The sequence below is a fragment of the Vidua chalybeata genome, chromosome 3 (genome assembly GCF_026979565.1).
Source record: "Vidua chalybeata isolate OUT-0048 chromosome 3, bVidCha1 merged haplotype, whole genome shotgun sequence".
In the NCBI taxonomy this organism is placed as follows: Eukaryota; Metazoa; Chordata; class Aves; order Passeriformes; family Viduidae; genus Vidua; species Vidua chalybeata.
In genome coordinates this window covers 8136068-8160858 of record NC_071532.1, presented here as the reverse complement: position 1 = coordinate 8160858, position 24791 = coordinate 8136068, and the positions used below count along the sequence as shown (strand labels likewise).

The 24791-nt window shown below is 42.0% G+C and overlaps 1 protein-coding gene across 2 annotated transcripts in view; it reads left to right on the top strand.

Moving 5' to 3' along the window:
• ISM1 (isthmin 1) overlaps positions 1–23896 on the top strand; it is a 40629-nt gene extending 16733 nt beyond the window's left edge. The window contains exons 2-6 of one of the 2 annotated variants that reach the window (XM_053939155.1): positions 4207–4443; positions 13513–13780; positions 16769–16912; positions 18967–19056; positions 20714–23896. In XM_053939155.1, the coding sequence (XP_053795130.1) occupies positions 4207–4443; positions 13513–13780; positions 16769–16912; positions 18967–19056; positions 20714–21231 (1257 nt within the window). In that variant the 3' untranslated portion in view covers positions 21232–23896. Of the gene's footprint in view, positions 1–4206; positions 4444–13512; positions 13781–16768; positions 16913–18966; positions 19057–20689 lie in introns of both variants that reach the window. The other variant, XM_053939154.1, reaches the window with a different exon arrangement.
• The last annotated feature ends 895 nt before the right edge of the window (positions 23897–24791 follow it).

The window sequence follows — 24791 nt, the reverse complement described above, 5'->3', positions numbered from 1 at the left end:
GTGCCCTTGCTTTGGCAAGTAGGGAGTGAATGAAGGAAAGTAATAAATATCAAGGGCAGAGAAAGAGCAACTATTTCAGAATATTTTGTATATCTACAGTCATTCCTCACTTACCCTCTGTCTTGGTTGCTTTTCCAGAACTGGAAATGGTATTAAAATAAGGAAGAGAGGAGGGAGATGGACTCCTTACTTGCCAAAATTGCAGAGAAATCCCCTAGTTTGGTATTTTTACAAGTTCCCATTTCTGTTTAGCTTCTCTGTGGGGAAGAGAAACAGTACATTTCCCTGCACCTCATGTCTATCGTGACAGAGGGAGAAATATGATGGGAAAGCCAAAGGATGTTAAAATACCGATCTGATTATTGGAGAATTAATCTGCAATATCAGGCCAAACATTTTTCCTGCATGCGGGGTTGTCCCTTGGAGTCTTAAATCCTTCCACCTGGATCACCAGCACTGAAAATTATCCTCACAAAATCCCTGTGAACTGCTCTTCTTTTGTGGTTTATAGATGGACACCAACACATTGATATGTACTGACCTATTGCCCTCCCTTTTTCAGAGATGGGTGTTGCAAGGTGTGTTATTCTGTAATGTGTCAGATTCTCTCTCAAGGGTTTATTTCATAGCTTTGTCACACAGTGCATAACAATGGGTTATATCTTCTTACCTTTATATACTGTCCACACTTGGAACACTCAAAAATCCTAACCTGTTTTTATACTAGGAACTTCTATAATTATTTGATCCCACAGGGCTTGCAGAGCTGTAGCTTACAGCCAGTATGAGTAACCTCTTAAAATCATCTTAATGGAAAGTCTAAACATTGTGAATAATCCTTTTAAATGAAGAGGGGAAAAGTGTTTTATCTTAAAATATTTAGAGCAGATGCATCATTTGAGTAAGAAACCAGTGTGCCTGAATTAGAAATGTCATAACTTCAAAGAAAGTGAGTCAGTAGTTCTGAATGAAGTGACATAGCTTTTAAAGGAAGGCAAACAACATTGCTTTCCCAAAAGCATCAGTAATAAAATTGTGTACACCTAAAAATAAACAGTGTGAAATATAAACATGGAAATAACGTAAAAACAAGGAAAGAATATCCCCTTAAAAAAAAAAAAATCAAATTTCATCTGTTAGCTTTGAAACACAAACCCTATTTTCTTCAGAAAGGATGCTGGCATCGCAATAAGAACACACTTTTTCCTGCTATATGGGTCTTGGAAGAGCCTTTGCAGAGCTAATGCAGTAGCACAGGGTGAGCATAGTCTTCTCTTCAAGCTCAGTTCAAGCTCACTTTTATTTGTGGCAGCCTCTTTAATCTTTTTACCAGAAATGCACATTTCTAATAATACTGCAGGTCAGCTTAGACGTGACACCAAGAAGTATCTTCCTAAAAAATGGACATTCTCTTCATTTTATTAACTGGAAACAAATGTCCGTTCACTCATCGTACCATGAGCAGATAACTGGAATGATCGCACATACTGAGCATTTCCACTTGCCTGTGTTGCAGTACAACACAGAGGCCCAAGAACTCCTGTCTTGGGCTTTCCTAGTGCAAAAGGGACTGTGAGAGACAGCACTGCCTCTAGGCAGAGCACTGTTTAACCTGGGTCATTCCTGCCAGGCAACAGCCAACCCTGCTCTTGAAGTCGAGCTCCATGTCCCACTCTAGGGCTTGGCAGTCGCTGCCATCAGAAATGTGTACCTGATGTGTCTCTGGGTGATGTCCACCCTGGGCAAGCAGAGTGGTCCATCCTCTCTTGCCTGCAGCAGCCTTTGGGATGGAGTAGTTATCTTGTCCTCCCTGTGTTTTTCTTTCCAATGTCAAGCAGCCCCGTCTTCCTCGGTCTGTAATTAATGACAGTTCCTGCCCCAAGCAGCTTGGTAGTGGGCCCAATCAGCCTGATGTCATTACTTCACCATGACAATTTCCTAACTAACTCCATGTGATATTCCATCTGTTTGACACTATTAAAAACTTTTTATATAGACCTTATTATTGTAGTTGCTGAGCTCCCCTCAAACATCACAGTGAGGAAGGGAAGTGCTGTTACCCCCACCGAGGCACCAGCAGACCGTGACCTGTCAGGATCACACACCGACTCTTGTCAGAGACTTGAATCTGGGTCTCCAAAGGCCTTGGCCAGCTCTAGCTGCATGGTATGTGGAGAATCAGGATGCTCCTGAAGGAGCAGACAGATAGGGAAAATGTGGAATCCTATGTGAGAATTTTATTAGTTTTTAATAAAATCTTACTTTATTTTTAATAAAGGTAAGATTATGGGCATGATACCCCACTAAAAATGGTTAAGTACCACATTTTTTTTGTTCCCAACTGAAGTAATTTAATCACAGCACTATTATGCCCTGTTGTTAGTCAGACATAACTGAAAAGCCATTTAATCCTCATGAACCAAGCATGTTAAATTCTATCTGAAAAGTGTTAAGTTAAAGCAATAGCATATGAGTAAGGAACCTAAAGTTAGCTAAGTGGCCGTCAGTTTAATTTCCCAGAGCTTCCTGCTGTGTGATCTGCTTTCTGCTTTGTATTGAATAACGGGTGGGCCACCAAAGGCATCTGAAAGTCCTTCCTGGTCTCCAGCAAAGAGAAGAGCCTGTTTTAGCCTTCAAGCAAAGCAGACTGTCAGGAGTATACACATTTTTAGCACTGCACACGTACACTAATTCAAAATTTGTATCTGTGCTGTAGATAAATGTATAAAATTACCGTTTTGGCACTTTCAGACTGTAGCTATTCTGGGAATGATAATACAACATATTAATTCTGCTAAATTGTTTTTGCTCTTTACAAATAGAGTGCAGTGAGGAGGGTAGAGAAGAACTACCTTGATTTTTACTTGAGACAATTTCACTTAGTCTGAGATTAATTCTTCAAGCTTAATTTATTTTAACTCAGTGAATATTTTTCTGTAATGTGCACAGGTTATATTGTAACATCCCTTTAAAGGTCAATTTAGAACCTTCTAAGCAAATAAACACAAAATAAAAAAAAAGGCATTGGAGCTGTTATCTATCTGAGAGCTTAGCTAAAGGTATGCTGTGGCTTAATTTGAACCAGGGGAGCTGGATGGAGATTGTGTTTAACCAGAAATGCTGGCAAAAATATGCTTCAGTAGAGCCAGAACCACATGTGGCCATTCCACTTTAATTGTGCTTGTTTTAAAAGATAGGTCTTTAACATTTACCCTCTCCATGCTTGCTGTCTCTTTATGAACTCAAAATAAAAACTCCCCAGGCAGTCATACTAAGACCTCAAGCTAAAATTTTTCAGCTGAGTCAAACCCAAAACCTGTGCTGAATCTGATCTATGCTTTTTTTTTTCTTTCTTTCTTTTTTTTTTTTTTTTTCTTTTCTTTTTTTTTTTTTTTCCATAAGAAGACTTGGCTTCTCTGCTGTTTTTTCCCCAAGTCCCCAGGCAGTCCTAACCCAGGGAGCAGGGAGCCAGTGTTTTGATACTAAATGTGTCTTCTTGGTGAGGTCAAAGGCAGTGGCAGCAGTGCTACTGGTTCAGAGGAAGCCTGCTGTAAGATACTACAAAACCCAGAAGTACGCTCAACAATAACAAAATCATTAACCGCTGACCCACAGCTTGGTGAAATTCAATCCCACCATTAGGCAAACATGAAAATGAGATCCCAGAGGAAGGAAGGTTCAGATGTTCAAGACCAGAGAAACTGGGTGAGGAACTCAGAGACGAGATGGAAGTTGTTGCACACTGAGGGGAGAGAAGGGGAGGTTGCCAGCTCAGCAGTAGGATCTTTTAATCCCATAAATTTTGAAATGGCCTTAGCAGTCAGTGTTTTTGCTTCACTTTGGAGCAAAGCAAACTAAAATGATTTAAGATGGATGCCTTTCAGCATTTTTAGGGACATGTTTAATGTGGTACGATTTGATTTCCCGGGGTTACTTCAGAGCCTCGTGTTTCTAGGTTTGTTTTAAGTCTGATGCTTGTGTCCATGTGTAGGTGCTCACCACAAGGCTGGAATGGTTCAGGAGCCTGGAAGAACTAAGTCCCAAGTCTGACTCAGTTTTATCTTGCGTCAGCTGGTTTCAGATCTGTGTCTCAGTTGTGAGCCGTGGGTCTGGGTGCTGTAAAGCTGCAGGCAGTGGAGGGATGGGGGCACTGGCGGGACTGTACGCTCTCAGTTGTCATTACTGGGCCTTGCTTTTCTTCCTCAGAACACACTGACTGCAGAGGACCATTCTCCTGAAGACAGTTTCACCCTGAACCCCGAGGAGCAACGAGAATACCCCAATCTCCAGGCTGCCCATCGGCCATTTCCTAAGGAGCAGTTCAGGCAGGAGAGCGGGCATACGTCCTTGCAAAGAGATGGACCCAGGTCTTTTCTCCTGGACCTCCCAAACTTCCCTGACCTGTCAAAAGCAGATATCAATGGGCAGAATCCCAACATTCAGGTACAAATTTATATTAACATCTGACTATTTTATAACTTACACAGAGTTATTTTACTGAGCCAAGATGACTTCCAGCATGGCTTCCATGATGAGCAGTCAGAATAATCCACCTCTGCCAACAGAGAATGCATATAGTACAATATAATGTGATATAGTATTATATATAAAATATATATAATACATACTTTTTCTCTCTAAGATAATGCACATATTGCAAATTTTTTTCTGAATTTCTTCTTGAATAATGTTGACTGTATAAGTGTGGAGATCAATGTAGACCTGTTTGTGATACTAAACCCATTTTTGTCATTGCCATTTTGGAGCATATTACCTTCATTGAAAATAAATGGGTATTTTAATTTCTGCATTCAATTTACTGTTGTAAAATTTGTTTGTGAACAGATTTGCATTTTGTATGCTGTTATAAAATGCAACCATCCCAAAGGCTGACAGAGAACAAGTATTTCAGTTTCAGCTCAAAATGCATTCCTCTGTATGTAAGTGAGACTTAGAGTTAATTTCTGTAGCAGCTGCTTGTAGTATAAAAAAAGTTGTCTGCAAAAAACTTTGTTATATGTTATTCCTCACACTGTTCTTGTATTTGGAACAGCCTCTTACAAGCCACTTGCATCTTGAAACTTCAAGGATCGGAAAGAGGAAAAAATGAGTGATTTGTTTTTAATTCAGAGCCTTAAAGCAAAATTGGCATTAATAAGCAGTCTTTTTTAACCAAAACAATAAATTCAAATGTTGTTCTGCCTAAAATGTGCTTATAAAAACAATGCACTAATAGATCTGGTTTTCTGATTGAATTAATTCCTGGCTTCTTATAGTCCCCCAGCCCACAAAATTACCATCCTTTTGATATGTCTAAGAAGTACGTATGTAAAAATGTAATAGATCTGCTGGTGAGAGGCCAACATGCTCAAGAGGACTGGAGCACCTCTGCTCTGGAGACAGGCTGAAAAGGCTGGGGATGTTCAGCCTGGAGAACAGAAGGTTCAGGGGAGACCTTAGAGCGCCTTCCAGTGCTAAAGGGGCTCCAAGAAGGCTGAAGAGGGACTTTTTACAAGGGCATGGAGTGATAGGACAAGAGAGAATGGCTTTAAACTGGCAGAGGATAAGTTTAGTAGTTTTAGCAAGTAGTTTTTGGAAGAAATTCTTTCCTCTCAGGGTGATGAGGCCCTGGCACAGGTGTTGCCCAGAGAAGCTGTGGCTGCCCCATCTCCAAAAGTGTTCAAGGCCAGGCTGGATGGGGTTCTGAGCAACCTGGTCTGGTGGAAGGTATCACTGACCATGGCAGGGGAGTGGAATGAGATGATCCTTAAGACCCCTTCCAACCCAAACCAGTGCATGATTCTTATCCATGACTGGGTGAGAGGAAGCTGCCTCCACAGCATTGCTCCTTTGTGTTCACCGTAGATGGGATGGACCATTAAGAAATCTCACAGATTTGGGGTCAAGGGCAGGTCTAATACTTGACAGGCCAAAGGAGTAAACATGTTCAACATGCAGTGATGGAACACATCTCTTGTGCTAGTAGAACCATTCCAGAAAGCTTTAGGAGGTATCTTGGTTTGTAAAGACAGGAGTCTGCTGAGAGAGGCAGGAGCCTCCCTTGAAATGGAAAATGTAAACCCCCTCCCTCTGAATTATTATAATTTTGAAATTAAGGGGTTCTCAGGCAAAGATGTGGCAATAGAAATAACAGTTCTTTACTAGGAAAATTAAAATACAAGTGCAAAAGTACAAAAACCCCAACATTGACAGAGTCAGAATATGACCTGACACCTTGTTGGTCAGGGTGTTGGTACAGGTCTGATTAAATGGTGGCTGCAGTCCTCCTGCAGTGCCAGCTGTGGTTTTGTTGAAGCAGTGATCCTGTAGCAGGATAGGGTTTTCCTCTGAAGGTCCAGTGGTGGTGTAGAGGGACCTTGTCTTCTTTTGGGAAACCAGCAGAGAAGAAAGTGCTTTGGGAATCCAGTGCTGGCTGCCTGTGGTGCTCCAAATCTCTGATTATATCCTGGTAGGAATGCTTGGCCCTCTGGCCCTCTGGGCGGAGCATCTCACAATGGGATGATGGAATTTTATCAGTCATGCTGTGAGACTCAATGGCCCATTAACAGAAAGTATTTCCCAGAAGGAGGATTGGATGTGGAAGAGATAAAGAAAACTGCCCAATTAACAGAAGATAACTGCCACACCTCTAACAGATGGCAACAGAATACACACCCCTAGTCACATCTTGTGACCTAAGACAGAAGGGAAGATTGGAAGCTATAGGGACCCCAGACGGCGGCATGAGGCAGTATGTAAACTGCAGAGGAGGACGGGAGGAAACAAAAACCTTTTCTGAGTGGTAACAGCATACAAAGTTTAGACACAGGGATAAAAGAGATGGAAACAGTTCCCCAGCTTGTTTTCACAGTAACTCCTGCTGCTATGACCTCTTTTTCCACCACTCGATCTTGGAAATTTGTTAGCAACTATGTCAGCAGTTTTGCTGGACTCTGAGAACTGGGAAGACTGGTCCTGTAAACTGGAAAGGGGCAACATTGATCCCAGAGCCCCTGTGCACAAGGATGAGCCCTTTCAGAAAGAGGCTCCCTAAGTTCTGCATTTTATTTACTCTGAATTTATTCTGCTTATTTAGGTGAGTAAATAGTGATTATACAAAGCTTCTTTAAGTTCTTGTTTGACAGTCTTACAGCTGGTCAAGCCTCATGGACATAAAACTCCCATTAATTCCTTACAGAGTCAGAGAAAGTTTATTTTTTTTGCCTAAAGGTTTTAAAAGTTGGCCTACTCTTTTACGAAGAAACAGGATTATAGTGAATTCTTGCTTGTTAAACAGTACTATACTGACCTGAACAGAAATAGAGACATATGTTGACTTGCAAATTTCTCATCAGCTATTTGGCAGGTGAAAGCAGAATTGATGCTTATTTTAATTTTTTCACAATGGCTGCCAGATCTGTAAATTACAATTCTGGGGGTGTTGATTTAAAGAGTCCTCCTAGGACTGAGAGGCTGGATAGGAGAAAACAGCCTCTGTTTTAAGATAGCACAATGGCCATATTTTCTTGTCAAAGACTCAAAACCTCTTTTTCCTTCTACTGCATAAACCAAAAATAACATTTTAAAATGGAAATTATACTTGGGAATTAAAACTCTAAGAAAGAGGCATAAAATTCTTCCAAAAAAGCAGGTGGAAAAAATGCTCCAGTGAGTTCTCTTTAGGGCCATTTCTTCTCTGGTTCCTGTGAGATGGTGCTTGCTATGTCATGCCCTGCTATGTGCTCTTTTAGTGATGAACTAAGAGTATCAGAACACCATCAGAGGAATTCAGATTACCCCAGGTACCGCCGTATTTATCAGATGATAATGTAAGGACAGCAGACTGTCTCTGGAAAACCCTCAGAAGCAACATTCAGAGCTGCAGTAATCCAAATTAATATGACTCTTTGCATACATGACCAGGACCACCCTTATTGGCCTTCCTGTGGTGTTCTAGCCTTGTAAAATCTCCCATCATTTAAAGTGGCATTTTATGCTTCAGCTATGCTTCCACACTGGTTGTTGAGAGTAACCACAGTCACTGCTGTTGAGCACAGACTGGCTGCTTGGTTTGGGGTATTTTGGTTTCTTTTTTGTCATTTTAACATTTCTGTCAATGCCTGGAAGACTTCTAAATGAGAAGGTGATTACAAAAACTTTTGGTTTTGTGATTATACTTTTTTTTTTTCCTTTCACAAGTGGAAAATCTCAGCTGTCTAGGTTTGCACTTGTTTGACAGACCAGCCAATGGATGCCTATGCAGACCCTGTAATTGGTCAGGGTTATTATTCAAAGTCAGAATTGTTCTTTCCCCTGAGCACCAGAATGAAGTCACATGGGAGGTGTACAGGAACCTGCCTGTTTTCCATTTCTGATGGATTTTTCTTGTCTGTTCCAAACAGCCTTCTATAACCTCTCCACCTTCTGCAGCCAACCCTCTATTTGTAGCCAGATGTTTCAACCTGCAATTGAACTCTTTCTCTTGTCCCTCACCTTTTCTTTTTCTTAGTGATTTCCCAGGTTTGTGTACTGAAAACAGGGTCAGGGAGTGTGCTGCTCTGTTGTTGCACTGCTTTGCTGCTTCTCCGGCAGTGCTTGACACCATGACAAATGAGCAGAAAAGGGAAAACTCATCGAACCATAGAGTGGTTTGGGTTGGAAAGGACCTTCAAGATCATCTAGGTTAAAGTCCCCCTGCCATGGGTAGGGACACCTTCCACTAGATCAGGTTGTTCAGAGCCCTATCCAGCCTTGTCATATCTGCAGGGATGGGGAGTTCACAACCTCTTTGGGCAATAAGGGCATTTTGTTGATATTAATTTTCCTCACTGAACTTAGATCTTGGTCAAGCTTCATGACCAAGAGAGCTGAAACCCAGCTGGGTGAGCTCCAGTTGTAATGCATATGTTAAACATTTTGATGAGGTGACATGTTCTGGGTGAAAATTGCACAGAAACAGGTAGGATTCCTGTTTAAAAACATGTTGATGTCCTTGTTAATTGACAGGAATGGTTTTAAAGCAGAAGAAGTTAATGCCTGCTTCGTCTTTGTTGTTTGCCATGAGACCTGTGGCCATATTCACCAGTCACACCACTCCAGTCTGCTATGTTAGCTTTATTATCTACTTGTTACCTATTTTCTCTCTTTGATACCTACTGGGTTACTACCTTCTCTTAGAAACACATCTACACAAAACCACCCACTCTAGGAACAACTACAGAGAAACAAGTCTGTATGATCTGCTTTGAAAAAAGAACTGCAAGCCTCAACTCTTCTCCAGGTCCACCCATGGCCATTACCTTCACGTCCACCTGCATCATAATGTCACTTTTCATACATTTTATTAGATGTATTTTTTAGCTATCATTTATATTTGTCCTTTGAAGCTGCTGGTTTCAGTGCATGGGAAAGCAACACCCTCTTGGTATTGTCACGGAAGACTCAACAGTGTCTGACCAGTCCTACCAGTCTCATCTCTAATTTAGCACAGGAAGAGCCAGAGGGCTCCAGCAGTGCTTGTTTCTTGTAAGGCCTATAAGGTTTAATACCTTGAGGTAGTAGCAAAGCAGTTGTTGCCAGGTACATCACTGGAAGCACAGGGGAGCCTTGCAGGAACTGGTTGTTCCTCTGGCCAGCTGGAGAGGCTTGTGTAGGTAGAGACAAAGTCCAGGGGGCCAAGGTTAAACCACTGTCAATACCAGAGCTGTGCAGGTTTCTTTATGTCGTGCTGTAACAAGAGCTCACTGCAGAATGCAGAATTCAGAGCTAGAACACATTTTTATTTCTAGGGTTCATTTGGGCTCATCAGAGATTGCAAATTGGATTGACAACATTAAATAGAAATTTCAGGTCTCAAGTCACATTGTCTTCTTTGCTCCTAACAAAGCTTGAGGGACCTTCACTTTTCAAGTCCAGAAACTGTTCTAAGTGACGTGACACAACCGGAAGTAAATTACTGTCACTGCTGATAGCATTTTAATCAAAATTATGTGATGTAAAGCCAGACGTACCATTTCAACCTCATACTGAACTTGTTTCTGTTCTCCTGTTATACTTACCTTATTGCTGACTTGCACATGTATATCTTACCCAGAATGGCAAGTTCTGTATTGAAAATTTGCATTGATTGCATGAAAAAAAAACAGATAGAAATGTTGTAGGATCCGCTGCTTGCACAACATCACAAACATAGTTCTTCCTGAAACATAATCTTCTAGTCACTTAGGGCAATGTTTACACCAGTAAAGTGAATTCAGAAACATTGTCTCAGTAAAGAGGACAAAGAACACAGAACTTTTTGTGCACTCTAGCAGGCTGGGATAATATTTATCTTCTGTATATTTTTGGCCAGGAGAAAATTGGATGTTGGTGTCTGGAGACATCTGTGCATGATACACTTGTTTCATAAGAAATTGATTGCAAATCTGTTGTTTTAATGTGCCTACGCCAATTGCTTTTAACAGTTTTCAGTTTAATGTCCTTATTCCTAGCTCATACAACCGTAAAAGTGGCTTTATTTTAGGTTTGAATACTTCTGGGGATGATTGTGGATTTATACAAGAACTCTGTTACCGCAGACATTTTGGGAAGCTTGAGAAAAAAGAATCTTTGCAGTTTTGATAATCACTGGAAGAAGAAATCAGCCTCTAAAATGGGCTCCAAGATAGAACTGCTAAACCAGATCTGGTTTTTAATTTTTAAGAGAACATGTTTTTGTTGGAATACTCACACAGTATGAAAGCTTTTCCAGAGCTTCTCTAAACGCCTGGCTTGTATTACTCTAGTTCTTGATCTTTATTCTCTAATTCCTGATTTCTTTATTCCTTTTTATAAACAGTCCCCAGTATAGAAACTGATCACACAAGTTACGTATTTCAGCGCTATGTATGTGTACAAGTATATGTGTAAGTGCAGTCATGGACTAACACTGTAAGTCTCTCTGTAAGTACTGGGAAGAACTCAGTGAAAGCTCATTTTTCAAAATTTTAGACTGGGATAAGGAAGCAGTCTCTTCTCACTATTCTGCCCTAACTTGGGTCATAGAGTGGAGGAGGGATTACTAGGATTATGCACTGATTTCCTCCCAGCCTCTGGAAGGTCCATTAAGCCAAGTCCCTGAAAACACCAGAGCTGATTGAAGCTGGCTTCTACTTTCCAAGAGTGGCAGTTTGGACAATCCCAGGATTCTTTGCAGAATTTCTTTCACTGTATGATTTTTATTCTACAATAAACACCTTGGTAATCAAAGCTTAAAGCAGTGGAGAGGGGAACATAGATATGTGTCAGACTACCACACTGGATTTTGTTTCTGCTGTTTTTGATTTTTAAATTGGCTGTGTATTGGAAAACTCATTTCAGAGGCCTTTTTAACAAGCATCCTCAGAGGTAAAAACAGACTGAAGTGGCTGATTGCACAAATATTCCAGTCTTGGAAGTAAGTTAGTGGCAGTGCTGCTGGAGATTTGGCGGGGTCTGATGACACTGGAATCGTGTGTGTTCCACCTGCCTTTCCTCACCAGTGTAGCTCCAAGCTCAGCAAACCTTTCTCTGTCCCTGCAAACCCTCTTTTCCTTAAGCTGACTTGGCATCATCAATCATTATTTAAAATCAAGTTCTTGTAGTTCTTCAAATTGTCCTGAGCTGAAATAATGCCAGTTCATGCTGATTGACTTTCATACAGCTACAGATTATCAAAGCATATGGAGCAATTATTGTTTTTTTTAAATCAGAGGGTTTGTTTTTTTCCACTTTGCTGAGTCATTGCTCAGAAAGTTAGTGTGGTCCTAAAAATACTTGCTGCTAAAGTACTAGAACTGTACTGATTTCCAGGTGGGGAGTACTAAGCCCCACCACTGGCAGTGTTTGCTGCTCAGTAAGGCGATTTCCTTTCATTTATTGTGAAAACTCTGTTTTGCTTGGATAGAGGTAGCAATTTTGAATCCCTGAACTGACTCTGATGTTTTCAAGCTTATGAAATCCATTTTAATTCTTGGTCTGTAGAAACTGAGGTTTAATGAAGTAATCGTTCCAATTCCACATTTAGGCTGGGAATGAAATACCCTTTGTGTAAAGATGCTATTAGGCTGACTACTGCACTTTCCCTTGCTCTTGCTCTTTTCCCAGTGGAGCTTCATAGTAGCCTGTAAGTTTTTTTCATTTCAACGGCCTGGTCTATGGTAAAATGCAAAGCATGAAATAGGTTCAAAATCTCCTGTCTCCAAAGAAAGGATATGTGGGCATTATTTGTGTTTGCAGCTCTGAAGATACGACAGTTGTGTTTTGCTTCCTATGTCACAGTCTGTGGATCATAGGTAGCTGTGACCTTTTCTTTCTTTTTCTTGTGTGTGTCTTGTGATATTAGTAATAACAATTGTATAAAATGAATATTTTATGTACAATGCACATCCACAGAGTGGTGTAAATTACTTTTAGCATAATAGTACGTGATTTCTGTTTTATACAACCTGATTTTCATTGTGTACCATCTTGAAAGGCTGAGAATGCCTCCGTACCTATTAAACATTATAGATATATCTGACAGTCACTTCTGGTTGTTTTGCCAGTCCAGTGTAATCACTGAACCATGTTAGCATGAAACATCAGAGCATTTTATGATCTATCTGTGGCCAGCCAATGCTTGCATGACTCACAGAGCCAAGGTTTCTGATGGCTAGTCTCTGCTTCTACCTAAATAGCCACCTATATGCACACACGGTATTTATCCAAGAGTTTTACAATTACACATTGTTCAGCACAGAAAGCAATAATCAAAGGTTGCTTCTATGCAGAATGATATTGACACTTGTGATGTCTGTGAGGGAATAGGGCAGCAAATGCTGTATTTTGGTTCTGGGCTTCTGTTAGAAACCATAAACAGGTTGACCATAACAGGTCATTATACTCTTCCAGCATGACAAAAGGACCTACTTTAAAGGGTTTTGCAGCAAGTGGCTTACTCAGCAATGGTCAGAGGAGCTTCTGGCTCCCATCACTGCCACAAAGTGTGGTTTCATGCAGCAGTAACAGCTGGGCTGCTGCCAGAGGGGCAAGACAGATGCAAACCCAGCAATACCTGGGCTCTGCATCTTAACCTTCACACACATGGCTTTGCTTATCTTGAGTCAGCCCAAGTCCTTGGAAGAGGCTCTGCACACTAGTGTGCTTCATGCTTGCCTCAAATTCAGCCTCAGCATAGAGTACAGGTTTGGTTTTCTTTTTCCTGGTCATATATGTTCTGCTGCAAGGGTTTTAGGCACAGCGTGGGTTATTATTTTGTTCAGGATTTTTCCTAGCCTTGGTTCCGAGGTCTGATTCAGCAGAGGTAGCAGAAGGAATCACTCAGCCTCTGCACGTCTCTGGGCTCAGTAATCTGCATATGGTTTACGACATGCCAAACCCATGGTATTGCATAGCCCCTTTGCCAGGCAGCACCTTGTCTTTGCTGTATGGAAGGTTTCCCACTGACAAAGAGGAGGCACTGACAGTCAGACTGGTCTGTTTTGAATCCCACAGGTTACCATTGAAGTGGTGGATAGCCCTGACACAGAGACGGACAAGGATCTGCAGAAGGAGAGCAGCAAGCCCAGCTGGCCAGCCCCATCACCCGACTGGAGGAACTGGTGGCAGAGGTCCTCCACACTGACTCGCATGAGCAGCGGTGACCAGGACTACAAGTATGACAGCACTACTGAGGACAGCAACTTCCTAAACCCTCTCGGTGGGTGGGATGGTCATGCACCCAGTCACCGGACATTTGAGTCCAAGGAGCAGCCAGAGTATGGTAGGTTTGTGTTCCAGGCCTCGTATGGGCATCTTGGGATTGTAAAAACAACCATGAGGGAAATGAGAATGGTGAGGCATCGCTGAGAGCAGGCCAAGCAAAATAGAATTTTTCAACATGTGGCTTTTGTTCATCAGCTTTCAAATACAAATCAGTGCAAATGCACAAGCCGTACTGTGGTAGCTGCATTCCACTAGTAAATCTATAATCTTGAAAATCATACCAGTTATCCCTTCTGGGGGTAACTGGTATGAGGGCCTTTTTCAGTCCAATGTGTGCTTTTTTAAAAAAGTAGAGGAAACAAGGTTTCGTATTTATTTTTAGAGTAAGGGTAAGTACAAATTTAGAATCGTGTGGTGGTTTGGGAACCAGAATATAACTATTGGATAAATAAGCAAGATCTGAAATGTGGTAGTGTTTGGTGGATACACAAATAAGATGAGTTATGTTGGTGCATGTGTGGGGAGTGGCATGTGCAGCAGGAACATTGTGTATTTGTGCGTGTAATATTCTTCCAGATGTGTCATGGGGAAAACAATTGTTTTCAGCTTGTTGTATGAAATAGTTGCAGAAACTAGAAACAGAGAAGAGCTACAGCTATTCATTGCCCTTACAGGCTGTGACTATCCACATGGGAATGACCCAAGGGAGGTGAGCTAAACTGTGCTCACAGGAAGAGCCCCTTGAATTTAAGTTGTGTGTAAATACAGACTACTTTTAGTCAGAACAAGGTGTCAAAGCCACGGTACTTTTACCCTGGCATTTCTGTTGTTATTCCCCAGATGCTGCAGAGTGCCTGGGTAAAACAAACTTGTTTTTCCGTTATTTGACTGCCTTGAAGTACTAGAATCTTAAAAATGAAGAGAGAGTTTTTATGGAATAGTGTGTTTAAACACGTACATATGTTTTAAATTTTGTGGCCAGAAGATTAAAGTCCATCCTTTCTTTTTGCACCTACATTTATTTGTGAGCAGGGTTTATTGCCAAGAATTCATATCTTAGGTAATTATTCATGTAAGTTAAATAAAATTGCTTTCACAAATAATTATGATAGAAAAATTATAGTAAGACTTACAAATGCAAGTACCAAGAACAGGTTGAGCTGCAGCTGAAAATCTAACACGGTATATTCAGTAGTGGGCTTCATAGTGCACTGTAAACGCTAGGTAGGTAGGTCTAAAAATTATCCTAGAGCTCCCTGCTGCACACCAGAGCATCCAGCTAACTGGAAACAACTCCTGGCCTTTTGTCTAACCTAAAATGCTGGCCTTGTCCAGGAGGATGTAGTAGCAGATCCTGCCCATGAGGGGTGTAGATGTTCCCCCCACTGGCCTGTTCATACCTTTCCTCTGTGTGTCTCTCTCCCCTCCTGCCACTGCCCTTCCTGAGTCTTCTGGGCTGGGCAGTTTGAGAGGCATTGCGCCTGCGCACCTCCCCCTCTCCTGGCCAACCACATGTAGATAAAAGATTGGAAAAGAGCTGGGAAGAAGAGCAGGGCCAGGCATAGTGGGCAAATCACATCTGAGACATCTGATGCCTTTTTTGGACTGTTGTGGTGCCTACCTGCTGGCAAATCCCAGAACCACGGGTCTTGCACACTGACATTAGCCATGTTCGCACCCACATCCCACCGCGGACGCCTGATTCCAGAGTGGTGGCTTCCACATCATCAGCCCTGTCAGAAAGGGAGAAGAAACACATAAGGTCCTTGCCATGAGGAACTCACATCTAGGCAGCTTGCTCTGAGTGAGATATATAACCTTCCCATACTCCTGGCAATAAATGTTTAATAGCACCCCACAGAGTTGTTGTCAGTCGTTACATATGGAACAAATCAAGTTACGTGTTCTGCTAACCAGCTCAGGAAGCCCACAGACAGCATGGCCCTGGTGGGGAGCAGGAATCACATGTAGCACAGAGACCAGGGAAGGCAGGAATCCTCCCTGGGTCTTCCTGTAGCTTAGGTACTCTTACCTATAGCTGTAGAGCAGGACTGCCTCAGAGCCACTAAACCAGATTTTGCTTTGCTATCAGCGGTGGTGTAACCCAAAGGAGCTACAGCTGCAAGTTATGGTCACAGTAAAATAACTCCTGTAGATTGCAGAGAAAACCATTAAGCCAAATGTTCCCTCAGCTAGGGAGGCCAGTGGGAAGGCAAGAAAGCTGGGACAGGTTCTTGGGCTTTGTTTGGTGGTCTTCACAGGTGGGATGTGCAACAGTTTACGCAGCACACAAAAGGCTGTTTGTGAAGGGTTTAGGTACTTACAGCAGCATCAGCTTTTGTTATGCAGACCTGGTGTCCAGTGCCTTTGGCTGTCTGCCAGAAGAAAACAAAATCATGTTTCTTTTTCATAAGGTTCCTTGTAGTAAACAGTCAGATTTGATGTCATATAATAATTCACATGAAACACTAAATATCACCTGTTGTTCTTGGTGCAAGAAAAGCATGCAGTTCCCTGTTCTCATGGCAGTATTCCTGAAATATCTGTTCCCTGTTCAAGGGACTGAAAAACAAAATTGTGATTTTCACTCATGACCCTTAGCTTCCCATAGCCCAACAACATGTATCTTGCTCAAAAATTGAGTACTGTTGTGTGTTTTGAAAAGATGAAAACAAAAACTGAATTAATCCTTTGCCTGATTAGTCTTTGGTCCACAAATACATTCCTATATGCAGGGAAGTGACGTGGATAGATGTGTACTGTTAGTTCATGACCGAGCTTTGCAGCTGAGGATCCTCAGCAGCCAAAAGGTCAAAAGAGAAAGGAAATATTTTTTCAAATAATGTTGCGTGCATTTCCCTGAGGAGCATCAAGTGTGAAAACCATTTAAACAGCAGGCTTGCGCCTGGCATTCGGCCCAAGCTTCAGGTAGAGACATCTGGATCCCATTCGTGATTTGCCTTCTTAATAAAAAACACTACACAGTAGTTTTGGGTAGTAGGAGTTTTGTTTCCTCATTTCCTTCCTCACATTTGTCCTCACACAGATTACATCGATGGTGAGGGCGACTGGAGCCCATGGTCCCTGTGCAGCGTCACCTGCGGGAGCGGCAATCAGAAGCGCACCCGGTCCTGTGGATACGCCTGCACGGCCACCGAGTCCCGGACCTGTGACAGGCCCAACTGCCCAGGTGGGAACCGGTCGTGGGAAGTGCTGCCGGGGGAAGCAGGGACAGGTGGGCAGGGGCAGAGAGAGCCCTCCTGCACACAAAGCCTGGGGCCTGTATGTTCTGTGGCAAGGTAAGGCTTCCGGTGGGAAAAGACACACTGATTTTCAACGCCGTTTATTCATAGTAATGATACATTGCTAGATGCAGTCCACCATCCCCTGGGACTTAAAAGACAAGTACAGGCTTTCTCTAGGTCATGGCAGTCATTTTTGTGCACCGACATTTTGTATTCTAAAGGGTATAATCTACTCCTTTAAACAAATTTGGAGCTGTTTTAGAATTTCAAGCCAGCTGTGCTGTTACCTCAGTGAGCTCCTGTTTTGCTGTGAAGAGGATGGCATTGCTTGCATTGTGAACAGGGATGAAGGAATGTATAGTTTTGGCATGAATATATTCAGAAAATATGGCCAAGGAACCTTGCCTTAGCTCCTACCCATTCACAGGACTTGACATTTTGAGTGTCTTTACCATCACACAGTCTTCACTTTGGCAAAATCAGAGCTGAGCACTCAAGCCTACATCATGAAAATTTGAAGCCGCTATGGAAAACTGTTTTTTAAATGTTGCTGTGTGTTTAAGTTTAGACCAATTTGTCATGCAGTAGCTGCTACAATGCAGGGGATAGGTGCAAGTTCATTACTTCCCAAGATCAGAGAGAAGTGAAAACACAAGTCATGGTGGTATGCATTATTCTCAGTTTACTTAATGACTCAGAAAGGCAGAAATTCTTAAACTGGAGGTTAGGCTTTTTTTAATGGGAAGTGAAATGTCAGCAGTGCTGGAGAGGAGACTTAGAAGACTTGGTGAGAGATTTAGAGAGAAGTTTCTCACAGATAGATCCATGTCTCCATTGCAAAGCAACAACTGCAAGGCAGTTCAGGGAAAAATGTTTCCGCATGCTCTCATACAGTCTAAAACCTCAATGAGTTAATTCCAGAAGAAAGCAAGTAACCTCCAGTTATATTCTCTAGCATTTATTACCAGCTTGCACCAAAAAGTGGAAAACTTGAGAGAGTATATTATGTCATATAACAGACCTCCAACAATCAGCAAGCAAAATATATTCACTCTTTGATGCTGTGCTGACATTTTTGAAATTACAAGGTGAAAGCTCAGCTTCTGCTGTTTATAATTCCAACAGTGAATTACTGCCTTGTAATGGGTTCTTGGGTATCTATTATTCTACATCTAGTGCTGAAGTTAAGGCAAAACTCTATGATAATTTTATTGAAAATTGGCCTGAGGCTGTTTTGAAGTTTTGCAAGCCACTATTATGCCCCAATTCAGGAGATCAGGAGAAAGTTCATTGGCAAGAAGATGGATGGTGAATAGACTTCATTATTAACCATATAGTAATCACTTATTAAAGATCTTTCAGTTCTCTTTAGAGGTCTTCAATTCAATGGAGAGGAAAGGAAAAAAAAAACCTAAAACCTACTTGTGTTAAGCCTACATGGCACAGAAATGCTAGGCGCGTCAATAGGCTGAACTAAAGCAGCAATAAAAGGATGTTTACTTTGGCAAGATCATTTTTCTGGCAATCTCTGTATCTCTCAACTGGTAGGGAACAATTAACTGGAGGCTGCTGGTAAATCCTGATATGTTGAGATCCTGATATTTTATTTGACAGCTGTAAGTGGTGGGGATGGAATTGCTTGAAGAGGTTGGTTATCTCTTGCCTACTCAGACCTTTTAACTTCCTGGCACTGGGAGAGACCAACAAGCATCAGTCTTCTTGTAACAGCATCATTCTTCCTTGAGAAATGGCTGCCCGTGTACAGAGATGATCTTCCTCATTTCTCATCAGGCCTGTCACTCTGTTTTACCTTATTAACAGCTCAGATTCCTTGGTCATTATGGTTTTAAAGGAACAGTCCAGCAGCAATTTCAGAATGGTTCCCTGCCAAAACAAAGCACCTTGCAGAGCCTGGGGAAGAAGGGGTGGCAAGGAGGCAGCTGGTTCCATTGTGTTTTAATGGGAAAACACCAGCACCACTAACACGTGTTTGTCTTAGGGATCGAAGATACCTTCCGGACAGCTGCCACAGAAGTGAGTTTACTTGCAGGGAGTGAAGACTTCAATGCAACCAAACTGTTTGAAGTTGGTAAGCAGCCTAGTCAATCCTTCAGTAACAGATAAGAGAATTCCTTAGGATTTTCTTAGTTCTGTGGGATCAAGATACTGAGTTTAGCATTAAAAATGTCAATAGTAACAGCCATTTATTATCTTGCTCCTCTTTGTGATCTGAAAATTTGCTTTGGTCATAGAATCTTTCACCCCTTAAGTCCTGTGCTTGTTTCATCATAAAAGGGTTATTTGTTGTCCTAATTCAGAAAAGAGCTGTAAGACTCCACAGTAATGGAGGGGGGAAACAATCAAACACTCTTTACTATTTTGATTAAATAGCCTCGAATGGAAGACCCTATAAAAGCATTTTCATTTCATATAAAAAAATACAGTTGTCACATCAGAAAAAAAGACAATGACTTTTATGAGCATGCATTGCTTTTATAGTTCTGTGCGCTGCAGTGGGAGTAGCCAATGCAATTTTATAGGGCATGGCTTGATTCTGAACTATCTAAAACTCAGTCCAACATCTGCAATGTTCTGATTTCGTCCCTTCAATAAAACCATAGTGTGGCCACTCAGAGACACTGGATGCTGGATTAATTGAATAAATAGTGTAACCCAGCACCTCCCTACTATGGCGGCATTTACAATAGTAAATGACAGCCAGGATGAGACTCTTTAAGGAGATAGAAAAACAGGACACAGATCACTAAGTAAATATTTTACAAGAATGTGTGCTGTAAGAGTTTTAGGTCCCAGTTAGTTACTCTCCTGCAGAGTCCTCTTAAAGTAAGTGTGGAGCAAGATATGCAGGTGGTTTTTGATAGCCCATAGGATGATATAGACACCTTAAATAATGTTTTAGGTAGGGGATGTTTACCTGGATTCTCCCAAGAGTCTTGCAAAATAATGAAGTGCTGTTACTAAATATGCTACTGGTCTACAAATCTCTTTAATCCCAGCTATATGTCATGCCTCTGGCACCATAAACTCCTGCTGATGCATGGCCACTCTGATGTTATATCACATATGCCCTTTTAGAACCTGAATCACTTTTGGCTGCATTTGCCAGATAAGATGTCAGTCTCCATGTTTGAGATACTGATGCTTGAAAAGTGAATATCAAATAGAAAAAAATATTTGTTTTTTAAAGAAACGCTGAATTAAGGTCTAAAATGTACTTCAAAAAGAGTAATACAGGCCTTGCTTGCCACCTTGTAATCTCTAGTGTTATCTGAAACTTAATCCTTCATCATCTGACTGCCATTTTCCCTGTTGAGTGTGTTCTGACTAAGGATTCTACCTGGAGACTGGCATCAGATCATTGTGATTTCCCTTTTTCTGCTGCTTACGAACCCATGGTAGTGTCTCTTGTGCTGCATGGGGATATCAGTAGCTTAATTAGAATTTTCCAGGTAGAAAAAGTGTCACAGATTCCTACTGGCCTGGTTCTGCACTGTAATTCAGACTAGCACTGCCTGAGGCACTGAAATCAGTCACACATGATTTCTTTATCTGACAAGACAGCACAGCAATACACTGTGGGCAGGGCAGCAAACTGTGATTGCCCTTTCTTTCTACAGCAGAGCACTGGTGCTGAACAGCTACACTTTACTCAGTTGCTATCAGTGATCACACCAAGTGGATGCTGCTTAATGTATCTTAAGTTTCTATTTCCTGCCCTGAAACAGATACTGATAGCTGTGAGAGATGGATGAGCTGCAAGAGCGAGTTCCTGAAGAAATATATGCACAAAGTGGTCAACGATCTTCCCAGCTGCCCATGCTCCTACCCCAGAGAAGTTGCATACAGCACTGCTGAAATCTTTGACCGACTTAAGAGGAAAAACTTCCGCTGGAAGGATGCGAGTGGTCCAAAGGAAAAACTGGAGATCTATAAGCCCACAGCACGATACTGCATCCGCTCCATGCTGTCTTTGGAGAGCACAACGCTTGCAGCGCAGCACTGCTGCTATGATGATAACATGCAGCTGATCACCAGGGGCAAAGGGGCAGGAACACCAAACCTGATCAGCATCGAATTCTCAGCAGAACTCCACTACAAAGTGGACATTCTGCCTTGGATCATATGCAAAGGTGACTGGAGCCGCTACAATGAAGCCCGGCCTCCCAACAATGGGCAGAAGTGTACAGAAAACCCATCAGACGAAGACTACTACAAGCAGTTTCAAGAAGCAAGGGAATACTGAGAAGATTTTCCTTTTCTTCAGCTGCAAAATAGCATTCGTTTCCTGGATGCCAAAGAACTGATGATGGCTGCTGCATTGGCTCCTCGACAGGGGTTGGTCAGTTCCTTTCTGATGAATGTATATAGTTGTAATATAATACATAAGTATTTTTCACAGTGTGTGTAATTTATAAACACATATCTCTCTGTCTCACACACACATATTTTTGCATACAGACATACATAAGTCTTGTCCTGATAGGATTTTATACTGCAATAACGTTCATGTAATAATGTGCATTTCATTTTATTTCCCATCTGTAACCTAATGAAGGGGGTGGAGGGTAGCTGCCATCACCATCAGGCCCCAAGGCCCCAGCTGAGGAGGCACATACTTAAAAGTTGTTATAAACAATAGGATTGAAGAATGTACTCTTCCATATGGGAATGGTTTACAAGATTAATGCACCTACAGCATCAGTTTTCTCTATAATTGGTTTCATGACCAGTCATATCTAAGGAGGAAAGAATTTTTTTTGGAAGGGTGATAGTCAAAAGTGAATATAGAAAATCCCTACCAATTTTTCTCTTGAAATTCTTCCTGTTACCTTCTAGCTCAGGTATTTGCAGTCCACCTGGGGTAGGCTTGCAGGAAGATGTAGCTGTGGCTTTCCTACAGGCCAGAAAATGTCCTGGTGCAGTGGTTCTGCAAGAGTTACAAATAGCCCCCTCCTGGAGACATCTCTGATACAGAGCTGCATCTGTTGGGGCTTACGTCTCCAGAGCAGCTGTGAACCTGTGAACTGAGCATGCTGTAAGTCTTTAGAGGAGTGAGGGCAGAGAAGGAATCCATGTTAAAGAACCAAAAAGATCACAGTTCCTTTCCAGTTTTTAATATGAAGAATGTTTGGATCTGCTTGCTTCTTTCTTTTTAGAAAAGGAAGTTTATTATTTTAGAGAACAGTAAAACTGGAATCTACAAGTTCCCTGGGATAAAAGATGCAACCAGCCCTTTTCCCCCATTTTTCTCATGCTGAATGCAGTGTCCTACAGAAGAAGCTATTCTTTAAGGGAAGCTTTCTGGGAGGAACTACTGGTGTCTTAAAGTGTCTTAATTTTTAAAAAAAAAGCTAGCATTATTTTTGTAAAGTATTTATTGAATTGTAACAATGACTCACATGTGGGATGTATCTCTAACATAAAAGGTTTCTGTAGATGGAACTTGATTTTCAAGAACACAACTGTTGTTAGGCAAAGGTTTTATCTCCAAATTTTTATAAAGTGCAAGTTTACAAACTGTCATAAAGCAGCTCATATCTGCATTCTCATGAAAGATAAAAGTTACACCCTGGGTAAATAAATACTTACAGTTCCATCCTCTGAAAGACCGCCTTGCTGCAAGTCAGTGTGTTCATTTGGAAAACGAAGGCTAAATGTCACTAGAGAAATGCCTGTTTTGGGGTTATGTGGTCTGACACACATATATGGAACCTCACACAGAGTTAAAGCTGACCAGTCAGTCTGAGCTCAAAGATTCAAGACCAACATAAAAGGCAATTCCCTCTACTATATACAGACACACATAGATGATGTTTAAGGTCCATCCCAACCCAAACCCTTCTATGGCTTCCTGTAAATGTTTTCCATGTCTCTGTTGGCCTCTCAGGTCAGGTTGATTGCAAGCTCATGGATGGACATGTGCGTGGTGCCCCTGGCATTAACACAGGCACAACGACCCCACTGGCATGGGCTGGGCCAGGTGTGTGTTGGTCTGCCCAGATGGTGCAAACCAGGCGTTCAAGGCAGTCTGGGCCATGCACACCCAGACTGACCCGTGCTGGAGGCTCTGCCAGATCTGCTGGGCTGCACAGCCCCAGCACTATGCTCCAAGTCTCCAGAAACACAGCGGTCTGGGCAAAGGCACTGCACATCTGCGCCAGCGACGGCTCTGCTGAGGTAACCTCAGCAGCTGGAAAACTTGGCCAAGTCATCGGAGCATCCCAGATCCAGACTTGAGTTGGTGGGGAAGACGTGGATATGTTCTAGCACAAGCTGGTAGTAACAAAACATGGTTAGTAGAGAAAGAGGGTAAGCGTAGGGATCACCCCTTATTTTTTATAGAAACCAGATTTTGTAAATACTTGCAAGGTCATATGAAGGCGCCACTAGCTTGTGGAGCCAGTTAAATTGACAGCAGATGGATGAAAGGCACAAGGAACTCCAGGATCACTTCACAGGGAAGACAGGTATTTTCAGGGAGAAAGCTCTGCTTCTTACTTAACAATGTGGGGGGGAACAACATTCTCAGGTTTCTGGGAGAGAGATGAGACAGCCGATGGTCACAATTCTTGAAATAAAAAACATATCCCTGCCCTTTGTGGATTAGTAAATTATGGTGCTATTGAGAAATGCTACTACACTATTAATACAGAACATAGCACATAAAGTGTCAGGGAAGAGGAAAAATTATTCTAATAAATTAAATGACGCACAAAGTTTCAATTCCTACCGCTCATAATTTGTCAAGGCTGGAAACTCTGAGGGAGCCAAATAACTTCTGATAGGACCTACCAGGTGCATCATAGGATGAGTCCTGGAGTGCAGATTGAGATAGTCTGTTCTCCCAAGTAACAGTCTTTATTAAAAACAAAATCTGTCCTACTTCATAATAAATTATGATCCATTCAGAGCTGGGCTGCTTATTTTATTTTATTTTCTGTTTTCTTTATCTCCTTTCCAGTGACCAAAATTGTACATTAAATGCCTTTGTGTAGTAGATTTTAGCAAGGTGATGGAGGTTACTATGGCCAAATTCAGCTCCGTCTTTTAAGTATAGAACTCTTCACATTAGAACAAGACTCAAGGAAGGGTTTGTGGCTCACATTCCTAGGCACAGGGCAGTGGTTAGGAGAAGCTGTTGTTATGTTTCTTACGTTACCACAAAAAAGACATATTGGAACACTCAACCAAAGACATGGGGGGGATTGAAACAAGCATAACTGAACAGGCAAACTGAAACAAGGAACCAGTCAAGTTATTTTTAACCCCCGATCAATCAGCAGATAACAGATTACAGCACAGTTTCTGAGTCAAGTTGGTGGGAATGAATCAAGCTGGCACAGCTGCTGTGAAAGATGTGTGGAGCAGTGCCTTGAGGCAGCCATAAATGGATTGAATTGTACTTTTGATGCTTAAAAGGATGAGTGGGCCTGGCTTCACATTGCCCGGACAGCTGCTGAGCAGCAAAATTCCACTAACATAACCCACAGTGATGCATATGGGTTATAGGACAATATAGCCAAAACCAGAACCATACACACATCCATGAATCCCCACAGCCCTGCATTAGTTACCAGCTGCTTTTCCCCCCTCCCACTGTGCAGACTGGTTAGCACTGTCAACACAAGGCATTCTTTGGAAAAATGCTGGTGAGCTCAGGGGGCTGTTCCAGATACAGCGATCACAGTGAGGTTGTAGGGCTGGTTGCAATGAGTTGCTGATGCACCTGACACTTAGATCTGAGTGAGGCCACACCAGCTGAAGGCAGGAAAGGGGGAAAGTTACCTTTTCCTGTTGAAGAAT